The sequence below is a fragment of the Bicyclus anynana genome, chromosome 3, assembly GCF_947172395.1.
Source record: "Bicyclus anynana chromosome 3, ilBicAnyn1.1, whole genome shotgun sequence".
Taxonomy (NCBI): domain Eukaryota; kingdom Metazoa; phylum Arthropoda; class Insecta; order Lepidoptera; family Nymphalidae; genus Bicyclus; species Bicyclus anynana.
In genome coordinates, this window is record NC_069085.1 from 4,995,364 (window position 1) to 5,007,444 (window position 12,081).

The following is a 12,081-nucleotide window of genomic DNA, read 5'->3' on the forward strand; positions in this document are numbered from 1 at the left end:
CGGACTTTTTGTTTCCCCTAGCCTAGTGTATATCGCACGTTAATAAATTTAAATTATATTATGTCCTGCAGGGAAGGGCGGTTACGATATCAAGATCGCAGTAGCTGAGGTATACGGCTCACTAAACTTTCCCCAAAAATTGTGCCTAACACAAATGCAAATTTTTTTTTAATATTATGATGTCATTTTGCGGCGACGTACTATGATAGATATTTCAGGTGGTTTCCGTTAACTGTTATTATATAAAAGATATTAAATCGTTAAGCCTTTAAGACTTGCTAGTAATAAAATGATATTTTCGGGCTGATATGAAAGAAAATTCTTATCTATAATCTACAACATGTATTTGCCACCGTATCGTATACTTACTTTAATGTTTGGCGATGATACCTATTTTATAAATCCTGATTTCTGTTTAAATATTATAATTAGGAGAGAAAAAAAGAACAGAGAAAGAGAAAGTCAACACGAAGAATCGGTTCCGTAGTGACCAGCAGATAATTTAGTATACACAACCACTCGTGGTATAGCGTAACTGACCACAATCTAATTTTAGTGAAGTTGTTACATCCAGGCCAGATCAGACTTAAGTCAATTAATGTTTTGCAAATCCTAAATTAATCCGAACTAGTAATCGAACCGAGGATCTCCCTGTCCCAATAAAGCCACGCATGCACAATTGCACTAGAGAGATAGTCACACAACCACTCGTGGTACCTATGGAAAAACTGACCACAAACTAATTATAGTTAAGTTGTTACATCCAGGCCAGATCAGACTTAAGTCAATTTAGGTTTTGCAAATCCTAAATTAATCCGAACTAGAAATGGGGATGATGACTAGGTTTGAATATATTGATTTTTATGATACATTCGGGTAAATAAGGTCAATGTTAACTAATTTATACAAAAAAAGCAAAGATTCTCTGGATATTTGCAAAATAAATAAGATTATAGATTTCAAAATCTGTTATTTTTTTTATCGTAATTAGATGAAAATTCATACAGTTTTAGCTTCCTTACATTAAATGTGACATTTTTTAATAAATGAACTATAAACATAAACGCACAAATAACAAAGATATTAGTGATTTTGTTTGAACGCCCACACAAATCTAACGATCAGCAAGCCAACGACGTCACTAAATCGTGCCATTTTGTATGGAGCGTTTTTCAGGGATCCGCGGCAGCGCCGCAAATCTGACTCTTTAAATCCCTGTAGCTCCGAAAGTGATGATCGCAGATATCCTGTTACTTTTAGAAAATTGTTTTACTATTAGTGTACTCTCAATTTATATACAATTTAAAAAACTGTCATCATCCCTATTAAACCGAGAATCTCCCTGTCCCAATAAAGCCACGCATGCACAATTGCACTAGAGAGATAGTCTTAGCTAAGTATTTCAGTAGTTTCCGTAACGTAGGTACGAATCTATTATTTTTTTTAAATCCTTGTAATGGTTAAAGTAATTTGTCGGTAGGTAAAGAATGCCACACTGATCGATGGGACAAATTATGGCCAATTACTTTGGCGACCTATCCGTTTACTGGATAGGGTCGGGAATCGCTATCGATGGTTTACACGCGAAGCGAGGCCAAAATCCAATCATTATTAATGTTGGTAGTCGATACCAAGATATCTTGCAAATAAATACATATCGTCAAGGACTGAGACTTGTATGAAAATTTTACAGTGGTACAGCCAAGGGGATTTAAGTGTCCCCCAGAACCTATTACAAACCACCATATAACCTAAGTGTCGGTGGCTTAGGACCTTAGAGTTTGAAAGCCCCTATAATGTTAGCAAAAGCCTATGTTCGGCAATCGACGTCCATTTCCACACGGAAACGACCTCACCACCGCAGCTTCGCAGATCGCCGGCGACTCTCGCGGGCTCGATCGCAGCGCGGTGGAGTACACCGGATATGACACACCTGAATGAACGCCATGGGTCTGCTCGGATGATCTCTCGTCGACGTCCATTGACTGCGCTGCTGATGAGGTAACCAGGTAGGTACAATACTTATTAATGTCGAAGATCGGTCTCAATTTGTCTAAGTTTTTATTTATTTCTGCCACCCAGCTACATTGCTGTGTTTCAATTTGGAGGTAGGGTTTTCAGTGTAAAAACAGGCACAATTGTTTAAGATAAAAAAGCATCCGGATTATAGATCAGCACTTTTAGAAGCCTGTTCCTAGCATAACTGTGCGAAGAATTCTGTTTTCAAGGTTTTCAACGAGCCAATAGTTGGCTATCTAACTGGTGAATGACAAATATAACTGATGAACATTGCCATTAAACATATCCAAAAAAAAGTATCTGAAAATTATCAATCCGTTGATAAACTGTAACGCCCCTTTTCATTATTCCTGATACATGCTTTTCCTATTTTATCAGAGTCAGTGTAACGTTCACTATTGTTAGCAAGTACATGTGTATACAGTTTGGTTTATAGCAAACACATTAACACATAAAAGGCAATTAGCTGGCCGTAACAATTGGTGTTTAATAACAAATGGTCAAACGAAGGTGTGTAGAATTCGCCGACTTTGCTTTATTACGCACCTATCGACATTGGATATATTTTATGTGGATTGTATACTAAAGCAGGTTAGTACCTTCGATATATATTATCATCATCATCACTATCAACGTCATCATCAGGAGCATTATCAGTATCAGTGTATTTGTAATAGCCGGGGGATTAGGAGCTTTTGACAACCGCTGCTTCTAAGCGGGCTGTCGAAGATGACGATTTGATGATTTGATAATCAAAATTTCTTTAAAAAATTATAATATTGATAGGTATGGAATTGCAGCCTATAATTAACCTCACGGACAACTATCATTTAGAAAAGTACCTAACTTTCAACTTACCTATTACCCTCAATATAACCCGGGAAGAGTACCCTGAAAAGAATCGTGTAGAATTGTAAAAAAGAACAACGGAATAAAATTCTGAAATAGACATAGTGTACCTGTACCAGTCGTGTAAATCTGCAATCCTGTTTTATGCAAATTATTATTTTTTATTATTTTTGGCTGGTGGCTTCGGCCGTGGCTAGTTACCTACCGGCAAAGACGTACCGCCAAGCGATTTAGCGTTTCGGTACAATGTCGTGTAGAAACTTAAAGAAGTTTGGATTTCATCCTCCTCCTAACAAGTTAGCCTGCTTCTTAGTTTTCATCATCACTTACCATCAGGTGCGATTGTAGTCGAAGCTCTTGACTACACCTGATGGTAAGTTAGTAAAAAAATATTCATTAAAAATAAAATTTTCCAAAAACAGTGAAAGTTTTTGAAATCAAACTTCAAAAACTTTCACTGTATAATTAGGTAGGAACATTTTTATTTGTTATTGGTCCTGATAAGGTATAGGTACTAAATACATATACTCAGAGGCAAAAAATATCCGCCCACTTAAGTATACTCGCTTGTAGGTGTACGGCAGTGGCGTAGCGAGCCTTGGAGGAGCCCAAACAAAGGGTAAAAGATTTCTTCACAAAATGTCATTTCTAAAGTGAAAACTCTAAAGGCAGGTTTTTATTTTTTATTTTTTTTTTCGAGAAGCAATAGATTAAGTGAGTTTGTGACTTTCACATGTAAGGGGCCCCTGTACTCCGGGGGCCCCGTATCATTGATGCAGCTGCTACGGCGGTAGCTACGCCCATGGTGGGCGGACAATTGTGCCTCTGAGTATATATATGGTTATTGGTATGTACCTTTTTTCGATTTGAAAGATGACTACATAGAAGAGTTTCTAGCATCAACGTCATTTTACAAGCAAGTTCGTATCTAGTACCTAATCGAACAAGCTAATAGCGCACTGCAGTAAAAGATAAAAAAACTTAATAAAATTATTATCACCATATAACAAAACTGTAAGGTATAATGACTTAAAAATAAAAGTATTTAAAATAAAAAGTTTTCTTATCGGTTAGAACACGCGAGAGTCAAGACAATGTCACGGTTTGTAAGATTAACAGAATTTTTCTAATGTAAACTAAAGAGCTAGTGGGAAATATTCATGGCAGTTAAAGCAGAACGTTTAAACGTTTGTCACTAACTTTCCTATAACGAAAATATTAGATCAGATTGCAAATACAGGGTGTCCGGGACTCGGGAATATTTCCTATAAATTCAGGGTTAGGTATACCTATTCTTACCGAAAATGATTATAATTTTTTTTTATTCTCTACAAGTTAGCCCTTGACTACATTCTCACCTGATGGTAAGTGATGATGCAATCTTAGATGGAAGCGGGCTAATTTGTTAGGAGTAGGATGAAATCCACACTCCTTTCGGTTTCTACACGACATCGTACAGGAACGCCAAATCGCTTGGCGGTACGTCTTTGTTGGTAGGGTGGTAACTATCCACGGTCGAAGCCTTCCACCAGCCAGATCTGGACCAATTAAGAAAACCTCAATCGGCCCAGCCGGGGATCAAACCCAGGACCTCCGTCTTGTAAATCCACTGCGCATACGACTGCGCCACGGAGGCCGTCAAAAATTAAAAATTTTCATGGAACATTTGTTCTAAAATTATTATTTTCGGGGTAAATAATATTTCTTTTGTAAATAGATCTTAAAATGTGTACCTTATACAAATCCTTATAATTATGACGTAGCCAATTTTTACGTATTTTGAAATGCAAGGATAAATAAAGGCGTGTGTTTCATTGATAGTCGGAATTATTTCAATTACTTTGTATGAAAACATAAATAGTTTATTAATTAAAAAAATATTACTTATGCAGTTCGGCTTTTATAAGTGGACTCATCGAAACCTTGAAGTTACTCCCTGTACAAATAAGGTGATTTGATCCCATTACATATTGAAGATATAGTCTCAAAATACAGAAAAGACATCTACGAGAACTCATAATTTTGAGATGCGTTAAATTAATAAAAAAAAAGTGAATTTAACTATTTTTTTTCATTAATTTAACGTGAGAGTTTTCACGTAAACAACAAATAGACAAGTGATAATTTTATACCTTTTATATCTGAATATTAGGCTATAACACTAAGCGCAAACATGCAACATGCACAATTTTGTCTTAATTCCATCATTTATTTCACGTAATGGCTCACTTTAGAAGCACTTTTGATACGTCAGTTGACTATTTGTAAAGATTCTACCACCGGTTCGGGAGGCAGGTTCTGCTGAGAAGAAACCGGCTAGAAACTCAAAAGATGCTCTTTTTATACCTACGTAGCATATCATTATTTACCTACAAACGTAAATGTTTTTTTTATTTATAATACTCGTATTACATTTTGTGCAAAGGTAGATGGAAGTAGGTAGAAGGAAGACACCGTCGACATTTTAAAATAAGGATAAACTCTTCATCTAAAACTGTCTCTTGTACTATAGCGACGTGTTTAATATGAAGCGTTCGTGACTTTTGTATGCTTTTGTTTCAAGTCGTATTATTTACGCCATTTGACTTTGGTGTTGCATATTTATGGTTTTCATTGAACCCGCACTTCGTACCAGCGCTACTGCGCCAACTGTAGCAATAAAGGTGAATCAAAATTTTTAGATAACGAACACTTTCGTAATGTTATGCTAGCCACCCAGGGTCCGATAAGCCTACATGCCTGCAGTGCTAACGGCTTGACGTCAGATAAAAGTGATCGTGTGTTGGTCGTGATGTGCATGACATCATGCCTGCAGCGCTAACGGCTTGACATCCGATATACCTGATCGTGTGTTGGTTGCGATGTTCATGAAATCATGCCGATCGGGACCAACACACGATCAGTTTTATCGGCCGTCAAGCCGTTAGCGCAGCAGGCATGTGGGCTTATCGGATGGTCAGTGGCTAGCATTAGGTTTGTCTGTTTATGCGTTACTGTACCACCGGCTCAGAAACCAGAATCTCCTGAGAAGGGCGGAAAAGATTTTTATATGATTAATAAAAATTGATAACGTTGTTTATTTTTATTGCGAAAGAAAATCTACAATAGGAAACCTAAGATAAGTTACCCTAATAACTATATAAATCATGACCACGTCAAATAGTGGAGCTGGAAGGTCAGGCTGATTTTGGGCGGGAGTCATCTCCCGCCCAAAATCAGCCTTCCATCACCAGTCGAGGTAACTAGCCGCGGTGAAATCTATACTGACTTGTCTAATACATCTGTAGAGAGGTCAATTCTGTAAATGAAATATATTTCCAAAATAACTGATCAGTGATACTGATGCCAAAAATGCAATCAGTAAATTTTTTGTCTGTCTGTTTGTTCGTTATAGAAACAAAAACTACTCCACGGATTTTAACGAAACTTGGTACAATTGTTCTTTATACTTCTGGGCAGGTTATAGTATACTTGTCATCACGCTACGATCAATAGGAGTAGAGCAGTGAAGGGAAATGTTGGAAAAACGGGAGAAGTTACTCCATTTTTTAAGCTTCCGTCGCGTTGCAGTATTAATGGGTAGGGTAGGTGTAGAGTAGGGGTAAGGGGGGGTAGGGTAAACTTTCAAGTACCCCTAGTTGAAAGTTTACATCGACATTCACGCGGACGAAGTCGCGGGCGTCCACTATTAATAATATAGATATACCTACATTTGAAGTATTGTGTGAAGGACGAAGCTCATTCTATAACCTCCTCCAAGAACCTTTAAAATTATGGAACTCATCAATTGTATTGTAAAAAGTGTTATAATAGGTTAAGGCTTAAGAAATGCAATGGTAAGTTGGTAAATTATACCTACTCGTAGAAGAGTGTTTTAGGACTTTTATCGATCGATATTATCTTATCAATATACCTACCTACTTTTCCAGCAATCGGTTTTCGACAGCATAGGCACTCTTTACTCTGGCATAGGCGTATATATAGGGGGGGTTCCGGATTCTTTGCTACCGTTAGAGAAATCTAGACTTGTCGGGGGCTAGGCCCAGGCCTCCTCAGGAAATAATCCTAGATAGATATTTTTTGGTTCAGTGACTGCTTTTTGTGCAAACTTGTGTGCTGGGTTGGAAAGGCCGTCTAAATATTTCGTTGTAACCATAACATGATCGATTACGATACACATTGCCTGTGTTGTGAGTAACAATTGGACCAACGAATTGTTCCAATACGTAGTAGGTACCTAACCAATTAGTGCTACCAGAATAAACAACAGCCGATAAAAACGACAGCATTAGCACTAGGAAATATTGGTTGTAGTATAAGTATATATTAAAACAGTTTTCAAATTGGATGTTACTATCTACTGTTTTATACGCAAAAGAACCATGCACTCTGCGATGCGAGTCGCGAAATTGAAGAGGCAATGGGCGGCATATATAGTTGGACGCTAAGGACAACCCCGCACTGAAAATCGCAGTGTTAGTCCAGCCCCCAGTTGGTGAAATGACGACATCAAGTGGGTTGCTAGGAGAACCTGCTCGATGTTAGCTGCTGAAACCCATGGTGTTTGGAAGTCCTTACGAGAGGCCTGTGTCCAGCAGTGGACGTCGTGTTAATAATAGAATAATTTAACCACAAAAATAATAATAGATATGCTAAAATGTGATGTAAGTCAATGAATAGAAAGACTTCAAATGATCTTCATTAAATGTATGGCTAGTTACCACCCTACCGGCAAAGACGTACCGCCAAGCGATTTAGCGTTCCGGTACGGTGTCGTGTAGAAACCGAAAGGAGTGTGGATTTTCATCCTCCTCCTAACAAGTTAGCCCGGTTCCATCTTAGACTGCATAATCACTTACCATCAGGTGAGATTGTAGTCAAGGGCTAACTTGTAAAGAATAAAAAAAAATATTCATTCATATAAAAACAAGTAGGGGAACACGGTCTGAGACTGCATAGTGTTTGAAATGGCATAGTCGCTATTTCTCTGTGATTCGCTAACGATTGACATCAACACACTCAATCAAGATTCCCCCATGCAGCGAACTGTGTGCCTAGTGGGAGTTTTCAATATTTTCATACTTTTACTATCACGTTGACGTTTACGCAAATTTATATGGAATTGAAACAATTGTGTAGTGCCACTAGATGGCGCTGGTCCAATTCCTTAGAAATTCGCGTTTACGTTACGTGACAGTAACAGTATCAAACTGCCACTAGGCCCTCTGTTCGTTTTCAGCGCGCTGAAACTGTACAAAGTGATACATGAGATGGAATTTTGATTATTTTTTATTACTGATATTTCTATAAGAATAATAATTTGTGTTCAACTTTGGGACTGATTTATTAGCTAAAAATAGATGAGTTTTTTAATATAGACAGCCTTTTTATTTCAATTTCAATTTGTGTACTTTGATACGCTATGATTTCAAAATGTATGCCATCACAGACATGTTCCCCTAATATAAATACGAAAATCGTATTTCATTGCACAGAATGGGAGAGATTTTTGCTCGAGTCTGCACTTGGCCTAAATGAAAATCGCGCATGCTCCACACAGCCTCCGAGGGAACCCTCCGGAGCTCCCTCAGTTGCCCGCTAAAGAGCGCTCCGTTGCAAACGAACCATGAAATAATGGTGCGTGTTATTCTCATTATGTTTTCACGGGAAATGTTGACAAACACCCATGAATTCTCATCTAGAATAAACTAAATAATAATATATCAAATACGTGGGACAATGAAGTTCTATGTAAATAAATTAGCCGCTCAATTTTCACTGCCGTGTTACATAAATTCCCTGTTTTGATAGTGAAATGTATTTTTATTAATAAGGTAAGTTTTTGCAATACTGTATTTAATAACATATTATGTTGACTATGAAAATAGTAGTCGTTTTATTAAAATTGAATTGAAATTTAATAAATAAAGTTTACTAAGAATTCGAATAAACATAAGACTTAAAATATTTCTCTCAAAAGCGGTTACTAAAACCGTCACTGTAAACGAATTCAATTGTTTGAGTTATAATATTTAATTAATGTAGCATGCAATTAGAATCATAAACTTTTTAGATCACTCATAAAAGTGGACTGTACAATTTTCTTAAAATTAAAGATAACTTTAGTACCTATACTTCTATCAATCATTTGATAATAATAAAACCCTATTTTGTTTTTCAGAATGGGCCAACCGATCAGAACATTTGTGGGAAGAGGCAATACGGCGCAAATACGATTGCGTTATGTTTTCTTGGTTGCTATAGTATTTGGCGGCAGTTTTCTGTTTATATTTATCAACAATGGAATTGATATTTTGTTTTTGAACAACGATATCAACTCAGTATGGAAAACACATCGGTACGAAGTAGTGAGTCCTGACGATACTTTCACGATAAAAACCACAGGTTGCACTATCCCAGGCTTGAACCCTTTCAGTGACGACATCAAAAAGTTCATTGACCGCCCCAAAAATATCAAACCGTGCCACCAATCAAACATATCTTTACTCGACAATAACGAAACACACATATGGATTATTAAAGAAAATTTACAACATTACTATGTGCCTCATAATTCAAATATTTCATGCTGTTATCAATCGTTCTATCGACCGTTGGCTATCGCAGATATTTCCTCTATGGACGTAGACGATAGAGTCAAATATGAAGCCTGCATTGAATTTTCAAACTCCATAGAAGTGATGAACGAATTCGTGAAAGTATCTTGCATCTACAAGGAAGAAATACTTTATGAACAGTTTTTTCTCTTTACGCCCAAAAAACCATTTCTGTCATTCAAGGAAGACTTCTTGGAGATCCCCCAAAATCAAACAGGATATAATGTCATAATAGTGGGCATCGACGCTATCTCGAGATTGAACTTTTATAGGACGATGCCCAAAACGTTGTCTTATCTAAAGAAGAAGGGTGCTATTGAATTTTATGGCTACAACAAAGTTGGAGACAATACCTTTCCCAATCTGACTCCTATTCTCCTTGGCATGAAGGACACGGATTTGAAGAAAACATGCTGGCCGAATATGAGGGCGACATTCGACAATTGCCCTTTTATCTGGGATTCGTTCAAAGACGTCGGTTATTACACAGCACTCGGTGAAGACACGGCCACTTTGGGCACGTTCAATTTTGAGAAATTTGGCTTCAGCCGCACTCCAACGGATTACTACTTGCACACATTCATGCACGAAGCCGAGCGCTACACCGGCAACAACAGAGATTTCAACTCATACATATGCATGGGAAACAAATATTTCTACAAAGTTTTATTAGACTATATTGGAAATTTAGCGATGAGTCTCAAGACCTCCAAGTTATTTGGATTCTTTTGGGAAGTGACAATGAGTCATGATTATTTGAATTATCCGATGGCTATGGACAATAATTACGAATTGCTTTTAAGAAAACTCGATTACACGCGATACTTGGAGGATACGATTTTAATAATTTTGAGCGATCACGGCATACGGTGGGGTGAAATCCGATTTACCAAACAGGGTAGACTGGAAGAGCGTCTGCCGCTAATGCATATACTATTGCCAGATTCATTTCGCAAGGACTTTTCGTTTGCCTACGAAAATATGAAACTGAACAGCCATCGACTCACAACGCCGTTCGACGTGTACGCAACTCTGGTAGATCTAATAAATGTAGAAAAAATTAAAAATGAAAACATCAAAGCAAGATCGGCGAGCAGTTACGCTTTTGACAGGAGCATCAGTTTGTTTCTACCAATTCCAAGCAATCGCACATGTAAAACGGCGGATATCGATGATCACTGGTGCACGTGTCACAAAGGACAGAAAATAGCAATAGATAGCGCAGAGGCTTACGAGGCTGCGGCTAGTTTGATGGAGAATTTGAACACGTTGATACACGGTCACCCACAGTGTTCTCGACTCACACTTTTAGAGTTAATCGAAGTGACGGAAATGTTAGCGGGGACGCCGTATGAGAGTGAGATAGGTTGGAGGGAATTCTTGGTGGTAGTTCGGACTGCTCCTGGTAACGGAGTGTTTGAGGCGACTCTTCGGCACGACGCGCGGGACTGGTCGCTCGCCGGTTCGATCAGCCGATTAAACATGTACGGCAATCAGGGTCATTGTATTCATCACTACCAGCTCAAATTGTACTGTTATTGTCAGAACGAATGAATGCAGTCGCATAAAATATCAAATATCTGTGATAAAAGGATAGACATATTGAATGCCTATTTTTACTCAACTACGGTGAAGCCAAGATGTTGTGATTTTAGCTGTGTATGTTTGTGTTTATGTAAGTTCCTCTGTATTGTTTAATTTTGATGAATAAGCTGTTATTATGTCTATAGGGCCGGGTAACATAGGCTTATTTTAACTGACTTCAACAACAATACTGGCGACTATTTCACTACATAATTATTATTAATTTGTTAAATGATATAAGCTGATAGTTAACATTGAATTGTAACTTGCAATAGGTAAGTACATATAAAATTAGAGTATCTCCATCTGTCTAACTTTACATAAAATTATACAAATACCTAGGTAGATATAATAATTATTATTTGTGTCATTAGTAACGTAACAAACTAATCATACCTCCTGCTCCTTTTTGGAAGTCGGTTAAAAATTAACCACGGTTGTTAAATATATGTAGGTAGTCACACAAAATATTTATTAAGTAGTTTAGTAGTATGTAGGCAACTAGTCTTTCCCAGTCATATTATATGTTAAGGTACTACACTCAGCTTCCATAAATAAGAATATATTAACAATAGGAATAAGATATTTTTGTAGTGTACATTTATGTTAAAGTTGGAAGACAAAGGTACTAATTATTAAGTTCAGTAATAATGTAATTAGATATATGTATTTAAATTGAAGGTTTAACTAATTAGGTATCTGTATGTAAGTTAGATATCACGTGTCTCAAACGGTAAAGGGAAAACATCCTGAAGAAACCTGCATACTTGAGAATTTTCTTAATTCTCTAATCTAAGTCTGCCAATCCGCATTGGGCCAGTGTGGTGGACGTAAAGGCCTAACCGCTCTCATACTCAGAGGAGACTTGTGCTCAACAGTGAGCCGTATATGGGTTGTTAATGATGTTGATGATGGTGTAAGTTACTTATTCTATTTTATTAAGACGGGCTTGGGATGTACTAATTTGGCGCAGTTGAAAGTTTTGTGGTTCTCAATATTGTGGTCCTGGTCA

The 12,081-nt window shown here is 37.4% G+C and overlaps 1 protein-coding gene across 1 annotated transcript; it reads left to right on the forward strand.

Annotated features, from left to right (window-relative positions):
• Positions 1-8,372: 8,372 nt before the first annotated feature.
• On the forward strand, positions 8,373-11,840 carry LOC112048302 (uncharacterized). The gene is made up of 2 exons (XM_024085789.2): positions 8,373-8,702; positions 9,050-11,840. The coding sequence occupies exon 2, from the start codon at positions 9,051-9,053 to the stop codon at positions 11,037-11,039; it is 1,989 nt and encodes a 662-aa protein (XP_023941557.2). The 5' UTR covers positions 8,373-8,702; position 9,050; the 3' UTR covers positions 11,040-11,840.
• Positions 11,841-12,081: the final 241 nt, after the last annotated feature.